Source organism: Nematolebias whitei, chromosome 17 (assembly GCF_014905685.2).
Source record: "Nematolebias whitei isolate Nwh7 chromosome 17, NemWhi1, whole genome shotgun sequence".
NCBI lineage: Eukaryota > Metazoa > Chordata > Actinopteri > Cyprinodontiformes > Rivulidae > Nematolebias > Nematolebias whitei.
In genome coordinates, this window is record NC_056514.1 from 32,978,057 (window position 1) to 33,000,333 (window position 22,277).

At 40.7% G+C, this 22,277-nt stretch overlaps 1 protein-coding gene across 1 annotated transcript in view; it reads left to right on the forward strand.

The window, feature by feature from the left end:
* Positions 1–8,842: 8,842 nt before the first annotated feature.
* nrxn1a (neurexin 1a) overlaps positions 8,843–22,277 on the forward strand; it is a gene marked incomplete in the record, with an annotated part of 91,833 nt that continues 78,398 nt past the window's right edge. Inside the window, 3 exon segments of the mRNA XM_037691501.1 lie at positions 8,843–10,102; positions 17,428–17,445; positions 18,056–18,085. Coding sequence (XP_037547429.1) covers positions 9,370–10,102; positions 17,428–17,445; positions 18,056–18,085 — 781 coding nt within the window.

A 22,277-nucleotide genomic window follows, 5' to 3' on the forward strand; every position in this document is an offset into this window, starting at 1 on the left:
GAGCACCCATGAACTGGGATGAACACAGATGGAGTCCCTCCTGAAAAAAAATAAAACAAGAAAAACAAAAACCTGCTGCTGCGATTTGTGTATATAATGAAAAATCATACATTTAGCACGGACTGCAAAAATATTAGCGCAACATTAATACTGATTAAGTACGACTACACTCACATGTACTGTACACCACAAAAAAAAAACACATTAAGAAACCAGAAATCATTCAAATTATTATTATTTATATTAGATTTATATTTATATAATTAATTATTATTAATATAATTATTATTATTCCAATTATTAATTTAAGTCCATGCAATCAGTATATGTTGAGGATGACCAGGCATGTTTACTTTTGTTTAAAGTCAATTAGTTGTAGCAGCCATCTTGAGTTTAGCACAATATTCTTTAAAACTGATTGGGTTACAACCACGTAACTATGATCAGTTAGCTGTGGTGGCCATCTTGAATTGGACTAACTCTAAAAGTTAGTCAGTTTTTTAGGTAAAATATTGTTTGAGAGTTGTATTAATGTGTTTAGTGGTTCATGAGATATTCTGATTATGGGACAGCAGGGGCAATTCTAGAATTTGACCTTTAGGGGTGCTTTGCCCCCAGTACTGACGATGGCGCTTGAACAATGTACCCCATGGTGTGTTTTTTTTTGTGAGAAGTGCAAAAGCTTACAGCACCTGGTATTCACAAGCGGTTTCCCATCCAAGTACTAACCAAACCCTACCCTGCTTATCTTCCAAGATCAGACATGGTCAGGGTGGTATGGCCATAAACGAGGAGCTCATTCACAAATAGGGCTTTTAAAGGATCATAGCAAACAAAGACTAAACTTATGAAACTAGAAGTTGCAACATATATCTACATGCAAAACAAACAAAACTAGCTTGAAGCATTAACCTTTAATGTAACTATTAACCTTTGACTGCAAAGCGTTTGTAATGCAAAACATGACAGGGTTATTGGGAGGAAAGGGGGGTGGAGCTCCTGCAGGTGAGGGCGTTTACCTTGGGGACAAATTGAGGTTTCTGATTGGTCAGTTGCTGACGAGCGTACTGGGTTGATTGACAGGTGGCATTCAGGATCCGACTCCTGCAAAAGAAGGATTTTACTGGCCTGTTTGAGTGTCATCATTTATGTTGTATTTATTTCAAATTCATTAAATATTTATATATTTTGACATAATTTGAAGATGTCATATCAGAGAATTTTGTACAGAGTCTAGAAAAAATAAATTTCTTTCATTGACAGTCCAATCCTATTTGCACCACCTTGCATAGTTCTTAATTTGCTATTTGTTTTGTCAAAAAAAAAAAAGGCTCATTAGCAATCTCATTTGTATGTTTAACATGGAAAATATAATATACTGTATGAACAAATAAATTATAAAAATGATTACTTTAACATAAGGGTTGGCAATTAAAAAAGTAGAAAAGGACTAAAATTGAATGTTTTAAATGTTCAATTAGGCATGATACATGTTCACATTCCTGACTCATATTTATGTGCATTAAATCAAATTATTAAGACTTCATGAGCATTGCTCTGAAAGGTGAAACTGCAAATAATTATGGGACAAAAACGACAGTCCGGTGTTTTAGAGAGTGTAATAAAGGCACTGATGAAGCTCCTTCTTTGGCATTTAGATTGTTTAACCTGCTCTTATCATGGCTGTTACTTATTTTTATGTTGTTTCACACAGTTAGAAACACATGCAAAAAAACAAGACTTTACGACCAAACCTCGTAAAATCTAAAATAAATCAAGGAAAGGACGGACAGATGAAAAGAGCTCACAAAATCTAACACAAGACTTCAAGTTAATACAAAATTGTAAAATAACAGAGATGTTACCAATAAGCCATTGACTGAGTCATATACAATCTAATATTATCCATCCATCCATCCATCCATCCATCCATCCATTATCTTCCGCTTGTTCCGAAGCCGAATCGTGGCGGCAGCAGCTTGAGCAGGGAGGTCCAGACATCTCTTTCCACAGCCTCCTCTTCCAGCTCTTCTGGGGGGACTCCAAGGTGTTCCCAGGCCAACCGAGAGACATAGTCTCTCCCATGTGTCCTGGGTCTTCCATGGGGTCTCCTCCCAGTCGGACATGCTTGAAGCACCTCCCTAGGGAGGTGCCCAGGGAGCATCCTTAACAGATGCCTGACCCACCTCAACTGACTCCTCTCAGTGTGGAGGAGCAGCGGTTCTACTCTGAGTCTCTACTGGATAACTAAACTTCTCACCCTATCTCTAAGGGAGAGTCCAGCTACCCTGCAGAGGAAACTCATTTCAACCTCCTGTTTCCACAATTTCATTCTTTCTGTCACTACCAAGAGTTTATGACCATACTAGAGGCTCGGAACGCAGACCGACTGGTAAACGGAGAGCTTTGCCTTACAGCTCAGCTCCCTCTTCACTACAACGGACCGGCACAGAGTCCACAATACTGCAGATGCTGCACCAATCTGTCTGCCGATCTCACGCTCCATTCTTCCCTCACACGTGAACAAAGCCCTGAGATATTTGAACTCCTCCACTTGAGGGACCTCTCACCCTCGACCCGAAGAGAGCAATCCGCCATTTTCCAGTTGAGGACCATGGCCTCAGATTTGGAGGTGCTGATTCTCATCTCAGCCATCTCACAGTCGGCTGCGAACCGTTCAAGTGAGAGCTGAAGATCACAGCATGATGAGGCCAACAACAGAGATGGAATCCTGAGGTCACCGAACTGGACTCCCTCCATTGTTCCTGGCTGCACCGAGAAATTCTGTCCATAAAAGTTATGAACAGAACCGGTGACAACAGGCAGCCCTGGCCGAGTCCAACTCCCACCCTGAATCTAATATTTTACTTTACAAAAAAAATACTCCTTTGACTCCTATAAAATCAGAGGTCATCAGCAAATCTATGATTCGAAGGTTCTGCAATGAAGAAAAATGCAGCAAACCAACCGTTAAGAAAACTCTGTCCCCTCAACAATTAGCTCTGAATGTTCACACTCCACAGACTCAGGAAAAGAACAATCGTTATGATTCTTAATTATGATTCCCAGGCCTGTTGACCTCCTCGAGCTGTGGATGAATCAGGCAGCCACTCTGGGCTCAGACCTGCTTCAGAGCATCTTCCTGCTGAACAATTAAGATTTCGGTTATGTAAAGCAGTTCACCAGGTGAAAAACATTCAGCCCAAGTCTAAAGGTTTATTATTGTTTTTACCCTTTCTGAATACTCCAACTATCATCTGTAGTTTTGAGCCACCTCGGTGTGGATGCCCCTGTAGAAACCTGATGTGGTTTTAAACTCCTCAATTTATGCTCATTTGTAAATGGTGTTGTGTCAAAAAAAAAAGAGATAAACCAGAAAAGGCCACTGTATCTTAAATCCAGTTCATCCATCTCTTTTATTTTTGCCTCCTAAAACTCTCGCCCCCACGTTCGCAGTCGGACTGAGTCACAGGAAGAGTTAGAAATCATCGAACGCCGATCAACGTCAGCTCTTATTGTTCAACTTTTCCAACTTCTTTGACGCAATTAAAGATGTGAAAACACTCATTAATATTTCATAGCTGCAATGACTGTAATGCACTCAGCTATATAATTACTTCAGGATTTCTTTATTGTTTTTTTTGTTAATTTAATGAGTTTAAAATTATTCCTACATTCCTTCACCTGTAAACACTGTTGCTTTTCTGGACCTGCTCAGCTCAGGTGGTGTAAACAACTGTTTCTGCTTCCAGCTTGCATTTTTCCACAGCGTGTGTTTGTTCTGGCGTCTTTGTGACGTTCCGATAATTCTGCTTCCTGTTTGAAAGCAGCGTTCTGCTTCCTCACACTGAAGTGCCACTAAGCTTTGCGAATCTGCCCTCATTAGCCCCACAAGTCCTCTGAGACGAGCACGAGTTTGTTTCACCGGTCGTTTTGATGAAACACTTGTGATAATGAAATTAATTTCTGCATGGGAAATGTGTGTGTGTGTGTGTTCAAGGGAAGTGTCTGTCATCAGCGTGACAGAAGAATCTGAAGGGTTTTTAAAGAAATACATAAAATTTGTGCTAATGGTGTTATTTCCTCATTCAGGGGGAGTGTTAAAAATAAAACACAAACCAACAATGTTTTGGTACCACTTTTTAAAAATGGCTATTTCATAAAATATTTATTATAGAGCTATAAATAGGTCAAATATTAAAGTACCTTCAAAAAGGCATTTGTACACTTACCACAACAAGTTTAAAATATGTTGTTTTTTTTGTAACAATCCTTCTTTAAATCTTATACAGTCCATGTTTATTATTTCTGCTTAAATGGTGTTGCATGTGTTAGAAAAAAAATATTTGTGGGTTGAGCAACAGAGTTGAGTCTGAGAGCTGCATTGCCAAACAGCTGATTTTCTTTGGATTGGATGACTGAAGTTTGAAGAAAGAAGACATGTTGCCATTTGAACACCTGTGGGATCAGCTCAGGTGTGCTGTTGGTTCCAAAGTGACCACATTTTGTGTGACAAATACAGAATGAGGAGACGGTGACAGGATATTGTGGTTGTGTATGGTTCTTCCACATGCTTCTGAGGGCCCTGTTTGCAGTGTTGTAGTACTTGAGGCAGGTTTTGAGATCACTTTTTGATGGTCATTTGGTCTTTTTGGTGTTCCTCCCGTTCGATCTGAAGCAGGCAGTTTGATTTGAGCTGTGCTCAGTCTGCACCTCCTCTGAGACGAAATGTTTTGCTTAGGGACTGTCAACAAATTACCGAACCAAACACTCTTCAGAAACAAAAATTAATATATTCATTTGACCCACTGACACAAAGCTAATGTTAAACTACTCTAATAGACCTGACACACAAGACACCATCATTTATTTCTCATTTTAAAGCATTTTCTAATTAGTTATTGAGCGAAAACCATGATTTTTGAACAAATAAATTATGCAAAATTAGAAAATGCTTTAAAATGTGAAATAAATGAGGGTGCCTCGTCTGTCAGGTCTAGTAGACTAGTTTAACGTAAGTTTTGTGTCAGTGGGTCACATGACATGAACATTATTGTGCAGAAACCACTGAATGTCTGATTTCTTTATGTAGCTTTGAAAATTTATAACAGCTCATTCAAAAGCAAACTTAAAATTGCAGTATGTTACTTTTATAAAAAATATATTGTGATAAAAGTAACATTTTTATATGGGCAGCACGGTGGCGCAACTGGTAGAGCTGCTGCCTCTCAGCGAGCAGGTCCCTGGTTCAAACCCCGGTCCAGGGGCCTTTCTGGGTGGAGTTTGCATGTTCTTCTGGTGCATGCGTGGGTTTTCTCCGGGTACTCCGGTTTCCTCCCACAGTCCAAAAACATGCATGTTAGGCTGATTGGTAACTCTAAATTGTCCCTAGGTGTGAGTGAGAGAGTGAATGGTTGTTTGTCTTGTTTGTCTCTATGTGTCCCTGTGATGGACTTGCGACCTGTCCAGGGTGTATCCCCCGCCCCTCGCACAGTGATTGCTGGACATGGGCTCCAGCGACCCCCATGACCCAAAATGGAATAAGCGGGTAAAGAAAATGGATGGATGGATGTCACTATGTCATGACAATATAAGACAGATAATCTGTGAAAAGATTGATCTTCAAGACGAGGTCTTGGTCTCGACTTGGTGTTGGACCCTAACAGTCTTGGTCTTGACTTGGCCTCGGATTAGGTGGTCTCGACTACAACTCTGCCTGTTTGTTAAATAAATAAACTGTTAAACAGGAGTGAGGTTAGGACTTCAGATCATTCCATTATTTTCACTCTCAGGTTCTGCAGGTGGCTAGCCTTTTTCTACTTTGACTTTTACCTTTTGGCTAGCATTTAGCTAGTTTTAGCTTTTAGCTAGTATTGGGGTTGGGGTTAGTAGTCAACTAAGTTCAGCTTCTTTCATCTTTTAGCTAGTGTTGAATACTTTTCTCTTAGCTAGTGTTTTACTCCCTTTAGCTTTCACCTCTAGTGTTCTGCTCCTCTGCACTTAGCTGGCGTGCTGATTTTTTCAGCAAGTTTTAGCTTTTAGAGTTCTACAGTTTTTAGCTTTTACCATTTTCAGTTAGTGCTCTGATTGTTTTAGCTTTAAAAACTTTTAGTTTCTTCAGCAAATCTCAGCAGTCATTCGGCTCTCAGCATTTACGCATGATTTTCGGAAGAAATGCATTTTTCTCTGTTGTTTTGCTCTATTTGTTTTACTTCTTGTTTTTCTTTTACCAGGGGTGCCCAAAGTGAGGCCCGCGGGCCAAAGTTGGCCCACCAAGCCATTTCAGTTGGTCCGCCAAGCTCTCCTCACTTTATTAAAATTTCCTTTAAAGAATCAACGTGCTTACACTCATTGATTCCACCCATTGACTTTATTGTTAGTCGGCCCGACTACCATAATTTAACTACACGGATTACACAGTCGGATTACACAGTAGCGTAGAAAATGTATGTATTTTTAAAATAATTTTAATAATTTATATTTTTATATTTTATTTTGACAGACTTTCTACCATCACTCGTCAGCTTCCTGCCACTGAATACCATTTTCCTTTGACAGAACACACATATATCACACAAAGTGTTTAAAAGTAAATTATAAATATGTACTGGTTTCAGTGGTGATTTTAACCTCTTTAAATTTAAACTCAGCACCCCCAAAAAATAAAGAAACCATCATTAGGATTGTGTAAGGAAACAGTTCTTAAACCTTAGAATCACCTAAATATTGAATACACATGGAATAAATGACGACAGTCTCAAACAGGCCAATAAAATCTATGTTTTTTTTGCACAAGGTCTGTCATCTGTCAATCAATCCAGTAAGCAAATCAGCAACTGACCAATCAGCAACTGACCAATCAGCAACTTCGATTTGTCCTGAAGTGGACACCTCTTACCTGCAGAGCTGCAGCTGTGTTGCATGAACGCTTTGCAGTCAGAGACATTTCAATAATAACAGAGTTTACCTCTTTTGTTTCATGTTAATCTACTGTAATAAACCTTTGTAAAATACACCAGAATGCAGGAAATGGCATCTACTTTAATCAAAATTCCCTGAGGGAGGACCCCCAGAACCCCCGCCCCCACCATCACCAGCACAGTTTGTTCTGAAATGTTCTTTATACAGAACTGAAGGTTAAATAACTGTATAATAAATAAATGACTTTACTTAAATAAGTATTTGCATTTCATGTATTATGGCATTTGGCCCGCAGCCCTCTGATAGATTTTAAATCTGGCCCTCTCAGGGAAAAAGTTTGGGCACCCCTGTTTTAGACGCTGTAGTGTTTTCTTTTGTTGTTGTTGTTTTGTCACATTTTGTTTTCTCTTTGTGTTTTGAGAAATGCTGTGATTGGTTCTCACCGTCAGATTATAATCCCATCTAGCGCGCGACCTTAAAAGGCGGTATTAGTATTTTCCTTTTAATTTCTTAGAAACGTTGGCTTCGTGCGCGCTGTCCAAGGTGCTGCAGCAGCGCGCGGCCCCGCCCATCCTCTCTCTCCCTCACGTTCACACTTTCTCTCCCTTGCGACCACGTGACTCACCCTCTGCCGAGTCTGCCGCGAGAGCTTCAGACTGCACCTTTTCCTCCTTAGGAAAACCGAGGGGAAAGAGAGAGAGACAGACAGACAGACAGAGAGAGAGAGAGGGAGTGAGCGCGAGAGGGAAAACAGCCCCTTCGTGTCGCCTTCACGTGAACCTCGGTGATAGTTGAGTTCCGGTTCTGAGCGCTCCCTCCCTTGTCTCGCGGACTCAACGTTCACCTCAGATGGGAAGGGAAATCGATGTGCCGCGCGCGGCACAGTTGCCAAAGAGAACCACAGGATGCGCGCGAGGTAGGTCGGCTTTTTGCTTTGATAAGAACAGGGAGGAAAATAAAAGACAGCGAGTTGCTGCTATGTCCGTTTACAACGCTGTCTTTAAAAAAAAGTATCGCCAAGCTGAAGTTAACGGACTCGCGTTTTGTCAACTGTCAGCGAGGAAGGGCGGGAGGGAGGGAAAGGGGGGGGGGAGGTACGGCAACAAATCGAGAATCGATAATTCAACCGCATTCATTCACCTTGTCTATCAATAGTCATGTCGCCGCTTTTCGCCTTTTGAAACCACTCTGAGGAGAGTGCGCGCGTGCGCGTCCAACCGTGCGCGCACCGTATTCGCAGTCTTTGTGTGCGCGCGTGCGTGCTTGTGTGTAAATGTGTTAGAAATCAGGCTCCGGAGCCGTTAATTCGATAAAGCGCGGCTCTTTGAGTCATCCGCCGCAGCGCGCGCGGAGCTGCTCGCGTCCTCACTGTGATGGAGCCGACAGAAGCCCCTCCACCGCCACGCGACGTGGCTATATTTAAATTTAGTGTTAAAAAAATAATAATAATAAGTTAATTTAGTAGACTCTGGGAATCATGGAGGGATTGTGAGGAGGTTGCAGGTATGCCACCTGAAAATCTCCTGCGGCATTATGGGTGCTCTATTGTGATGGTGTTTGTGTGCGCGCGCATGCTCACATTGTGTGTGCTTGGCCATCGCTATAACATAATGTGGGGCTGTGTGTGTGTGGTAGAAGTACTGTTTATAGTGTGTTTTTATACAATGTGATGTTTCTGTGCAAAAAGTCCACGAGGAATTTGAGATCAGGCTCAGCTTGAGTGTGTGTGTGTGCGCGTGTGTGTTGACCCTGGTTGATTGTGCCTTCTCTGTTCTCTCTGTAGGTCGCTGGAGAGAGTGATGACGGCAGTGAAAGACACACATACCTCAACTGCTTGCACACACTCACACACATATTTGCCCACACACACTTTAAGTCTTGCCCTACTAAGATAGAGAGGAGGGGGGGCGGCGGGGGGTGGGGGGAGAAAATACTGCTATGACGGTGTCATTTCTCTCCATTACCTGTGTGTAAGCTGCACACACACACACATGTATAGCTACTGGAACTCCGTTGGGAGTTGCCTGCATGGGGGATAAGGCCCTATCTAGGACACAAAGATGGAGTTTGCACCCAATTTGTCTCACGTCTAACACACAAACACACACACCTGGAGTCTCGTGTTTGAAGCGAGGGATGAAAGAACGAACGGAGAGGAGACACTAAACATCAGACAAACACCAAGGCAGGGCGGAAGAAGATGTTCAAAGGGTGCTGAGGGGACGGAGGTTTGACACCTCCACCCATTCCCATCCCTGGAGCTCCATCCGATCTGACCCCTCCCTTCAAACAGGCAGTACTAAGACAGACGAGTTCCTCTGAGACGCCTACAAAGTGTTCTACAAAGAGCCCTACAGTCGCCACCATGAGCTGTAGGCCAGAGGAAACACCCCAGCTCTAGCCTCTATCTTTTTCTGTGTGTGTGTGAGTGTGAGAGCGAGTGTGTGCATGAGTGTAATGGCGGTTTGCGTTTGGGCGGCAGCCCCGCTGCTCTTCTTGGGGCTGTGCCTATGCAGCGTAGGGGGCCAGGCCCAAGGAGAGGTCCTGGAGTTTGGGGGTGTATCCAGCCAGTGGGGGCGGTTTCCCGTGTGGAATGCCTGCTGCGAGAGTGTGCTGAGTTTCAGTCTGCGGACTCACAGCCAGGAGGGCCTGCTGCTCTACCTGGATGATGAGGGTTTCTGTGACTTCCTGGAGCTGCTGCTTCTCCACGGCCACCTCCGCCTCCGCTTCTCCATCTTCTGTGCTGAGCCAGCTGAGCTGCAGTCAGGCGTGGCAGTGAGCGATGGACGATGGCACGCGGTGCGTGTCAAGCGGGACTGGAGAAACACCTCGCTGGAGGTGGACGGGCGACTGGAGGGATGGGCAGAAGTAAAGAGTAAGAGAAGAGACATGACAGTATTTAGTCACACATACATAGGTGGGTTGTCGTCGGAGCTCCACTCTTCGCCTCTACGCCTCACCTCCCCCTCGGTGCGGGAACACGCCGCCTTCCGTGGCTGGATCACGTCGGTGAGCATCAATGGCTCGGTGGTGATGCTGGACGGCTCAGAGGGCATCACAGTAACAGCTGGCTGTGGGACAGACCACCAGTGCCAGAATGGAGGGGTGTGCAGCGTGGTCAACGACCGGGCCGTCTGCGACTGCTCCGACACCGGCTACCAAGGCAATGACTGCAGCGAAGGTAAGACCTAAAATCATGCTGACCCATCAAATACATCCCATCGTTTACTGACATACTGACACCTTTGAACACATACAACTACATCAACACCTCAACCCTTAACACCAAATCTAAACCTCAGACTTCAAACGCATTGGCTCTGCTACAGAAGCATATTTTTCATTCACACCTTTACATCTCTCTACTTGGCATCTCTGGATCAGCAGCCTTCACAAAAAGTGCAAAGCAGGCATACAGATTATGGTTGATATTGATTTTTGAGCCTGCAAACGACTAAAATCCAAACAAATGGACCCCCACCCCCCCAAAAGGAAAAACAGCTAGCTTAAAGAAGCTGGAGCTCAGATGTGGAAAAACAAGCAAGCTTATGAATCAGCAGATTGAGTACAAATCTGAGACTCACTGAAAGATCTTACCTGGTTGGCAAGCTTTAAAGGGCACAGTTGGTGCCAGGATATAGATCCTTTATGGATGTGGGGGTTGTGTTGAGAAACTGATTGGAACGGGGTGAAGAGGCTGGAAATCAGCGGTTGTTACATGGCTGACACCTGGCTGCCTGTGGTAATGGATGCAGATTGATTCTAGATGGCCTTCAGAGCTGCTGTGCATAGGATGCTGAAATGATGTGTGCAGAATCTATCACCTGCCATTAATTTTAACGGCCTTTTGAGGATGTTTGTGTTTGCTTTTGTGTAGTGTGGTAATGTGTCAGTGCTCTTACTAAGAAAAGAAATAATGTCCAATAGGTGCTTTATAAAAGAAGTGTAACACACAGTGAAAAATGCATTTCAGTACGTACACCCCATATGAAAAGTCTCCTTTAATTCTGCCAAACAAGCTTTTGGTCAGTGCAAGTGCCAATGCGCGGGGCATTGCAATTATGGCCATTACAAAGCTAAACAGTTGCTTAATGAACTCAGCTATCCAGTTATGGCCACTGCAAAATGCTTTCATTTCCTCCCCCTGCTAAGTTGCGCGTGTCGTCAGATTTGCACGAGTTCATTCCGAGCAAATCTGCATTCTTAATCAATAGCTCTCTAAACTGCTGTACGCCGAAGATACCTTTCAGCTCTGCCCGAGCGATTGATTTAATTTTTTCTTTTTCTTTTTTAATGACACAAATGCATCTGCCAGAAATGACTGGGTGGCCTTGCCGTTCACCGCCGTCAGCATCACATACATCCCTTTTAGCCACCCACCGCATCACACCTTAACATTAAGTGGACAGTGGGACGGCCCGGGTTGCCATGGAGACAGGATTAATAAGGAGACCTCATGCCAGGAGTGCCTCTTCATCATTGTTTTTCCTCTTTGCTACCTGCAGCTGGTCTTCTCTGTGATATCAGGCATCATATCTGCCACCCAAAGCTGCTGTTTTTAAACGCCTGAGCTTCATCCTAGCGTTTATGTTCCAAGTAGAAAGCATCCATCTTTTCCAAGCAGCTGGGAAGGTACTGGTGCGTTATGTTCACACGTGCTGAAATAATGAATCCATCGAGAGAGAATTAATAAATCACGCACCAACAATTAGTCAACTAGATTTTCTGGAGGAAATTAATCTAAAAGTAGCTTGATCATTAACTTCCAGAGAGACAAAGCCCTCTCACTTTTAGTCCTTGAATCTCAAATTATGTGCACTGATGCTTTTTTTTTTTTTGGTCGTACATAAAATATAAGGAGATTTACAAAGAGCTTAACATGTTAAATAAAAACCATCTGCAAAATAAATAATCACATAAGTGGCTTTTAGTTCTGCTTTCCATTTAATCAATTTGCAAAGCAAAAATGTAAAATATTTGCTGCTTAAGCGATGAAAATAGTGTAAACTGAAAATCTTGTCTGATTATTGGACAGCGTTTCAAAGATTTCACCAAGTTCTCAGATAAATAGTAAGGGGAATATTTGATTATTTAGCTCCATTTATTAGTTATAAAATAGAAGACAGGGGTATCTGTGTAAAAGTTACTGTCATTATTGCAGCTCAGGCACTTTGGCTGCATGTAAGTACAGAAAGTGACAAGTTAAGCTCTGCAGAGGCTCCATGCTGCACTGAGAATTACAGTATATCTGATCCAAGCCAGCCTAATCCAGTCTGCTGTTCTGCTGATGTTCAGTGCGCATGGGGAGGCACACACACCTGTACAAATATGTGACACAAACATACAAACACATGCAGGAAACACATTCATGAGATGCGTGAGCTGCAGGACCATTGCTATTCACATCACTGCTGAGTTACCTGACAGCAGGGCAGCTCTTCAAGCTAAATAAGAGACAGACATTTCTCATAAAGGCTCTCAGCAGATTCATTGCCTACATTGCTCTGGCACTTGTCACTCAATGAGAGACTGCTTGTATCTCTGAAGTGGAAGATATATGTTACAGGAAATGGGCTCATATATTACCTGTAAGTGTTTTAGGCAACAATGGTACAGTGATTTTCCTCTCTTGGCAGTAGTGTCTGGTATAGCTAACAGATGGCTTCTAAAATAGCTAAAGCTAAAAGGTTTACTTCGAGCAAAGGGAGCGATATTAAGTAAAATCACATAGCTTTCTTTATTAGAATAAACTGATACTTGTGTAATTTCCTGAATAAAGTAGGACAAAAATAAACATCATGTAGAGCTATACTTGGGTTGGCTTTTGAGTTTGAGTGGAGGCGAATTATGTACTTTCAGGAAGTGCAGTTCAGAGATGGGTGATATTACAAAAATATCATATCACAACTTTTTTTTTTTACATGACCATGACTTTTACTGTTTTACTGAACATCGCAACCAAACCTTTTGCAAAAATATAACTACTGTACATACTGTCACATTTATATATAGAGAGAGTGATAATGGTAAGCCATCCACCATTTATGAACAGAATATCATTAGTTTGTGCAATTTTATCAAGTTGTTTTAGACATATAAATTTAAAAATTACAATTTATTTCATAGATACTATGCACAACATAGTATAAAACTATTGTGTATATATATTTATGTCTTTTTTGACACATTGACGAGGACGATGATGTTGTGTTTTTTCACAATGACTTTTTAATTATATTTTGTTTTCCACCAGACGTTTTGCTAGACACCGTTCAGCTTGACTGAGAACGTACACAAAGCTGCCTAAAGCATTTGGAGGTCAACTGAAATTAGATTTTCTGTTGCTTATACCAATGTTAATCTTTAAAGACAGGGCAGCCGAAGGTGAACATACAACACTGATTTTTAAGAAAAACAAAATTTTGATATAGATGTTTTTTAATCTAACTAAAAATATTACTCAACTTAAATGAAATATCAAATATTTAACAACCCTTAGAAAAACTTGAACACTTAAAAATAAAATATAGACCAGCACATTTGCTTAAAAAACATTAAATATGGGATTTTTTCATAAAGTTATTATTTGCCAATTAAAATCATTAGCTGGTTAATCTGTCTAACTCTAATTTTATTTATTTGTTTGTTCATGTAAAAAAAAAAGCTTAATCCTCACATACAGCTACAAAGTCTAAAATACATTCACATCACGTTTCTGCTAATGTGTTTGCCTGTGGATGAGTTATCTGAAATAAAAGGCTAATATTAGCTCGAGTCAGCTGAAGGGACAAGCTAACATAAGGTGGCATTAGCTGAAGTGATGGGCTAGCATAACATGAAGTTATCTAAAGTAGACTGTGTTAGCTTAAGTTATCTAAATTGATAAGCTAACGATAGCTTAAGCTAGCTGAAGTGACAGGCTATAAGCTGAAGTTATCTAAAATGATAGGCTATATTAGCTTGCTTCATCTAAACTGATAAGTTCAATTAGCCAAAGTTAGTTGAAGTGATAGGCTAACATAAGTTTAAGTTAGCTGAAGTGATAGGTTAACATAGACTGAAGTTATCTAAAATGATAGGCTACATTAGCTTGTGTTATCTAAATTGCTAAGTTAATATTAGCTAAAGTTAGTTGAAGCGATAGACTAACCTTAGCTTAAGGTAGCTGAAGTGATAGGTTAACATAGGCTAAAGTTATCTAAATTTAAATTGATGAGCTAATGTTAGCTTAAGCTAGCTTAAGTGAAAGGTTAACATAGACTAAAGTTATCTAAAATGATAGGCTCCATTAGCTTAAGTTATCTTTGATAGGCAGTCATTAGTTGAAGTTAGTGGAAGTGATATAGTAATGTTAGCGTACTCCACTCTTATGTATAACTGGTTATTTTCAATTCATTTAGTATAGCGCTAAGTAACAACAGAAATCATCTCAGGGCACTGAATATATATATATATATATATATATATATACATATATATATAATAAGTTAACACTATCTGAGGAGCAGACTGCTTTGACTCCATCGCAGAACTCTCATCTTGAGCAAGCATGAGGGCAGTGGAAAGGAAAGTGATCATCTGATTCGACCAGCTGGGTTTGAAAGGAACAGGAAAGAGGAACAGATACACAATGGCAGGTTGAAAATCACATGTTAAGATAGAAATAGTATCAAATGAAATCTATTCAATTTTAACAGTTCATTTAAGGAAATTAGGTCAATTTGTCCTCCAGTAGTCTAAGCCTCTGGCAGCATGACAAGCCAACCCTAACTATAGGATTTATCAAAAAGGAAAGTCTTCAGCCCAGTCTTAAAACTGGAAAATGTGTCAGCCTTACAGACAGAAACTGGAAGTTGGTTCCACAAGAGAGGAGCCTGATAAATGAAGGATCTTCCTCCCATTCTGCTTTTGGAAACTCTAGGAACCACAAGTAAGCCTGCAGTCTGAGTGCCAAGTGCTCTGTTAGGAAAATATGGAACAATAAGATCTCGAATATAAGATGGAGCTAGGTTGTTGAGGGCTTTGTAGGTTAGAATTTAAGATTTTGAATTCAATTATGAATTTGCCAGAGAGCCAATGGAGAGAAGCTAAAACTGGAGAGATATGATCTCTCCTACTAACTCCAGTTAAGACTCTGGCAGCAGCAATTTGGATCAACTGAAGACTTTTTAAAGAAGTATTTGGACACCAGATAAACCATTGCAATAGTCCAGTCTAGACGTGACAAATGCATGAACCAGTTTTTCTGCATCATTTTTAAACAAGATGTTTCTAATTTTAGCAATATTATGTAGGTTATTTGAGAAGTTACACAGTTTCTTGCACTTTCAGTAATGTGCCACCAAATTTCACTCATTGATAACATTAAGACATTCTTCTGCTATAAATTTCATTAGTTTTAAATGTACACATTTTCATTAACTTACTATTTTTTTTTCTGATTCACAGAAATCTTGTGTGTCCAAATATATAGAATCTGCTCTGTAGAAGATCCTATGATTTCTCTGCTTTGGCAGATTGTCAACCCTTTCTGATCCATCCCAATCTAATACCGTCCTATCACCCCCTCTTAGTGTTTCTGTATTTTATCTTATTCACATTTTAGACAAAAATAACACTTTCTGTTTGGTTTTGCAGTAAAATGAAGGAACTTGTGATATACTCAGTGGTTGGTTTGGAAATGGTAACTCAAGCCTTCGACATTTACTTACTGTTGGTGAAGGTAACCGAATCATTGAGCTATTCCACTGAACCGGCAGCTTTAGGAGCCATTTAACAAAAAGATACACCTTAAAGAACAAGAGTGCAATATTGTTTTCAGAGTAGTTTCAGTTCCTCCGGTCCTCTCTGATTCATGTTTCTCATTTTCTCCAAATTGTTTAGAGATATAGATAGCTCTGAGAGGAGAGCTGAGGAGATGATGCATTTTTGTGGATGGTTTCAATTGTGCTTTGAAGGGCTTTTTGTGGTCTGAAATGTTTTTTTAATCCGGTCCTATATGATGTTCATTTTGGTCTGCCAAGATGCTGCCACGGTGGTATGCATTCAGTCGCAGGATCTTTAGGCTGAAGTGAATAACCATCACCAACTTTCAGCATGTCAAATAAAACCCCAGTTTAGGCACAGTGAAGTGTTTTAGAGAAGCCGTTTCAAAAGTCATAGGAGAGAAAAAGCAGCTGTCGATGAGAGCAAAGCATAAGGACTCAGATAAATAAAAAACATGTTATTTTATAAAATTTTAAGATAAATTTGTTTTTCTGAAAATCAGGGGAAGTAAATCCTTTAATTATAGGGTTGAGTTTAAAACAATGGATTCATTGGACCACGTTTGAAAACAGAAATTAGCAATTTGGCTTTGGTAGTTAACAACCTTCACTATGTTTTAAGGCTCCCTGTAGATTAATTTTATTTGTGCTCATAGTTTTGCAGATTTAAAACGTAAAATTGTCTGCAACGTCATGTTGTTCAATGTCTTCTCCTAAGAGACTGCAGCACAATACATATTTTATCCAAGTTTGCAGAAGGCACTATTGAGGTTTTTCTTCTTTAAAGCACATCAGATTGATCTTTTTGGAAAAACATTTAAACTTGAGATGTTCAGCACCTTTAGATGTAAGTGAAGACGTTGGAGCAGGTCTATGCATGAATATAATTACTGTCGGAGGCTTTTTGCCCCACAGCAAAAGCACAACGGACCTGGGCTTGTTAAGCCTGGCCTGGCTTGCATTGTCCTTGAGGGCAAACCACTGTTAGCATGCTAATGGCTCCACCTGTTTCTGCCATGCTACTAGCGCAAGGGCAGAGGCAAGGAAACACTCAGATACACACACCTCCACACACTTCCGTATGCACACAAACACAGACATGCACACTCAGAACCCAGCACTGACTCATGCATGCCCCTCGTTCTTTTTTGCACTGCTAATCCATCCCTACATGTTTACCCTGCTATTTCACATCATTATTACTGCCATAGTCAACGTTGGTGTGTTTGTGTGAAAGGCAGTGAGCGTGTAAGAGAGAGCGTGACAGAGACTGTGTACGGGTGTGTGTGTGTGTGTTGCATGCTATCTGTCGGGGTGCTCTGGGGAGAGGAAGCAGCTACAAGGTAAGTTGTGGGGTAAACGGCTCTTGAATCCAAATTTACAGGTAGGAATGTATATTAATGCCAACAACTCCCTCCCCCTACCCTCTATTATCCAACCTCTCTTCCTACAAATGTGGGTGCTTGTTTGCGCTTACGTGTACACAGATTTAAAAAAAAATTAAAAAAGAATTGTGCATTTCTTTAATGTGGCTTTGTGTCTAGAAACAAACCTCAGTTTTGGCTACCAGTGCAGCATGGTATCCATTGTGACGTTTGTGTCGACTTGCATGTCTGATTCCACGGTAACCCTGGACGAGTGTGCATGTACAGTAAGTAGCCATGGCGACCCTTGGGCTGAGCATGCATGTTAATGAATGTTTGTCTTTCTCTTTCTTCGCCTGGCTGCGGCACCTTTCCAGAGCACAGCTACACTCCAGGTACGTCAAATTATCTATCTACCTATCTATCTTTCTTCCATCTTCCTTTCCATCTTTCTCTCCTTATAAAAATAAATTCTAATGCACAAATGTTTGCCTATTTTCCATCTTTGTCACGTCTCAGCTATATTTTTCCATTCTTCTTTCTTGCCTTTGTTGCTCGATACATCTTCTAATGTACACATCTAGCTGGACTAGATAGCCAGGGTCCAAGTTAGTCAGCTTAAGCTGGTCTGTGTGGGTATGTAGAGGTTGGTTGCTGATTCCTGGTAAGTACTATAATTCTCGTGCAATCATCTTAAGTGGCCCTTGCCTCAAGGTTACGTAGACATAGACATATAATTACCGTACGGTGGACAATCTAGTCCGTAGCTGTGTGCAAACATCTTTGTTACAAACTTGTTTGTGCATAGGATAAGTAAGTGCCCTTTGAGTGGACTTATTCTTATAATTTAGATGACTCGCATACACTGAAACCCCACTGAAGAACTAGCCTCCACCAGCATGTCACTGTCAAGCTCCTGCATCATGAAAACACATCAGTGCATACACACACTTCACGCCCCATGATCCTTTTGATGTGCTGACTGTGCTCTTGTCTTCCTTCAAGGTCTTGCACACCTGATGATTGGCGACCAAGGTATGGCCTTCTTTTTCTCCTCACTTCCTGTTGTCCTTCACTCTACCATCATGCCCCCTACATCCTCCTCACTCCCTCACACTCACAAACCTCTCACCTCTCACCTCATCAACATGTGGTGCGCAAGGAAGTTGTTTCTCTAGGCACAGAACTAAGGTCAGTGTTTTCTGACGTGTTGAACGAGCTCATTTGGTTTAACCACAAAAAAAAAGACAATTTTAAGATAAGATTGATGAACCTGAGAGCAACTTTCACACATATATATGTGTATATAATAATATATACATGTGTATGGATCATGGCTGATGATGTAAGAGGGACTAACTGGAGGATGATTGATGGCGCTTGGCTGGAATCAACTTGGCAGAGCTCCAGGTCATGGTAATAGACCTAAGGAACATGTGACCCCCTCCTGCTCCCCCCATGGATGGTTTGATTTGGTTTTTACTCTTCCTTCCATCTCCCCTTTTCCATAAATTGGAGTTTGATTGGAAGAATGTGAGCTGAGTGAGTGTGCATAGTCTTTTAAAGACGTATGCACAAGTGCTTTTACGTCAGGTAACGACTGTGGCTGTGAATCCCCCACCCCACACACACACACACAGCTGTTCATCAGCTTCCAGCATGCCTCGTTTTCGCCGTTGCTCAAATGGGCTCCCGATCATACGCCGGCGACCGCATGTAATCCTGAACAGATGTTCCTGTTGTGTATAAAAGCAATGTTGTCACACCTCAAGCTCTACTTAGTCCATTGTTTTTGAAAACAGCCCAAAAACAAGTGGCACCACTGGTCTGCTTTTAGAAAAAAAAAATGTTCAGTGATAATTACCCAAAACTTACAGTGCCACCGTTCTTTGTTCTTTCCTTCTTTGTTGCTGCCCTCTTTCTCACTGTTTGGGACGCCACCCTCTGTGATTTTAGGAAAACTCAGAGGTACCTTCCCATGATTTATTTATGTGTTTGGCTACTGGGCTGTTTTGGATGGTGAAGAGGTTAGTGAATGTGTTGACAGGCTTTAGAGCTCTTCAGCTTCATTTTTTTTTTTTTCTCATTGGAGATAGAATTGGAATGTGTCATTTTTGATAAGGTAAGGTGCTGCGGCATGTGAGCGCGAGCGTCTTGAGTGTGTGCGCCTGCATGCGTGCAAATGAATAGATGCTCCGACCCACTGTGCTTTTGAAAATCCAAAGGTAGGTGCCGCTCGATCCCTCGCCCTGCATGACGCTGATGAATACACTGATTGGTGCACATGAAGACAGGCCCGACTGCGGCAGTCTATTGTGCTCTTTGATTGGGCGAGAGAAGACATGATGATGGCTGTCCCCCACTGCGAGTGGCCCTGTGTATTTTGGGGGAATGTGCTTTTTAATAAAAAAATTTAATTTTAGGAGAAGAATAGAAGCTTTATGATGTCTCAACCGATTTATCATGCTCGTTATCCCCATTACAACAAGTGTCTGTCTATTGTTTTATCATCCAAAAGGTAAAAAAGGCGATAAGGCTTTTGTCCATGCCTATGAGCGTGTCTTAGCAAAATATCAAATTAACAACTGGACAAAGTTTCATGAAACTTGCATAGAGTAATAATTAAATGTATGTATAGAACCGATTAACTTTTATAGGCAAATAAATTAAAGATGGCTGCTACACCCAACTGACTTAAAAATATATAAAAATAGCTATAATTCAGTCAATTTTACAAATATTGTGCTAAAATTTGGTGTGCTTGCAGCTGAGAGCCAGTCACAATACATAATGCTGTTGCCTAAACCAGGGGTCTGCAACCTTTATGATCAAAAGATTAATTTCTGCCCGTTTGCACACTAAATAAAATGTCTATGGAGCCGCAAAACCTGCTAAAACTGTGATTGTCAACTGGTGGCCCATGGCCCACTTCAAGCCTGTTGGAGTAAAGTATCATAAAGTATCCTATTATGAATTAATAAAGTTAACATTAGGCCGGTTTGTTGGATACGTAATGAATTATAAATTGAAAATAAATACTTTCATTTACTTTGTTTTTGTCTTTAATTTTTATTGTTATCAAGTTGACACCATATTTCTTCTCAGCAACTTGCCTTAAAGGTATTTCCCCAAAACATTTGGTGGATTTGAGAAACAGATCACACCGTAAGACTGGAAGTGAGCTAAAAGAAGTGGCTAACAAACTACTAGCATGATGTAGACAACAAGTTTTACTCCTTGTGTTAGTAACATTCACATATTGTCAAAAGACATGACTGGAAAACTGTTAAAACTAGCCATTTCTTGTTGGTACAGCAACCAATAAACTTCGGTTTTATGTTAGTTTTGGTCAAAACTTAGAGCCGCTGCAGAGGAACCAAAGAGCCGCATGTGGCTCCAGAGCCGCAGTTGCAGAACCCAGGCATAAACTATTTAATTAAAGTCAACTTTGTTGATCAGTGGCGCCCCCAGAAATTATTTAATTGGGGAGCTATGTGGGGGCCACAGAAAATCCTGTGGTTGTAAAATGGTGATTTGAAAACTTTGGCAATATAAGAGTTAAGGAATTGCCAACTAATATGCTTCAGTTTTTTTTTATTTTACAGGAAATATTACCATACTAAATATGTAATGTGAAGAGAGGACAGATGTAATTTGTAGTTCCACAACAGTTGTAATGTGTTATGTATCTTTACAGACAAGTGAAGCTGTAAACTGTCCTTACAGTGGACTTTTTGTCCTTTTTCATAAAAAAAAAGTCAAATATACAGCTTTAATTTGAAGGTGTATTGACAAAAACATTTGCTGGAAACAAACTTTCACATTTTAAGCTGCCTCTTCTTTGAATCATTTTTAAATAATTTGCTTTATATAATTTCACTTTATTTTTAAATTTACAGTAGACATTACTTATTGAAGAGCACCACTTAACTTATAGAAGCTCGTCTTCTCTTTAATTTTTTTTAATAAAAAAATATTGTGTATGTAAACTCTAGATCCTACATCTTAATGATGAGGACATTGGGTTTAGACTGGTTGTCCTCATTCCAGATGAGATTTTAAGTTTATTTTTTAAATTCAGGTAAAAATATATTATTTTCACTCCCAATTGCTCAAAAACAACAATTGTTTTTCTGTGTATGTAGTTCCGCTAATCTAAATAGCTGGAGGAAATTTAAAATGGACATAAAGCAAAAGCTTGGGAAAAAGAGAACTATCGAGCCAAGAGGGGCCAGTTGGTGTGGCACCGTTTGTCTGTTAGCAAAATATCTCATTAACTACTGGATCGATTTTAACAAAACATTTAGAAAATAATCACTGGGGGAACATCTACAACTCATTAACCTTTGGAGTTGGTCCAATTCAAGACGCTAATCCACATTTGCCAACACAAAAATGAGCACAATTCTTCCAGTTTTACAGATATTATGCTAAATCATGGTGTGGTTGTAGCTGAGAGTCATGCATAACACATACTCTGAGCAATATCGCATGAGACTGCATAAAAGGGTTCAATGAAAACTCTTATCATTTCTCAGAAAAAGATGATTATAGAATAAATTTCAGGCTTGAAAGGCGGCAGGGATTCCTTCAAGGAATGATAAACCTTTATCTGATTTTTTTTGCCATGTTTTGATAGGTATAAATAAGCCCAGCTTGCTTGTTTCTGTCCTAAAATGTCCTCTATGAATCATCCAGGTGGCAGTAAAATTTTAATTGCCAAACCTGGCTCAAGTTCAGCATTTTAAATCACCATCTTTAGTGCTGACATGCATTAGCATATGTTTCCAGCCTTATTACACAATGCATTCAGTGTCGTCGTGTGTAGCTGAGGCCGTTACTATTAGGTGTGTTTGTATAGTGATAGGGTAACTTTTTCTATTTACCTCTGAAGGTTTCACACACTCCAAAAAGCTGTGTGTGTTTGTGAAAGTGTGTTTTTGTTCTGCATACTGAGATGTAAAGGCTGTCAAATGGTGCAGACGAAGCCTAGCTTAGGTTAGTTCAGTGCAAAGAGGCTTTTTGAGGAGCTGCAATGAGTTCCTTTGAGGGGGTGGACTGCGTGTCTTGAAAAGATATATGGTTTTGTGTGTGTGTGTGTGTGTGTGGGCTGGAGAAATTGAGGAAAATAGACCGAGCCTGTGAGAGAAGACCTAAAGAAATGAACGATGGAGGGAGGGGGAAAGAGGAAGCAAAAAGGGAGAGATAAAGTGAGTCTCTTCTGTGA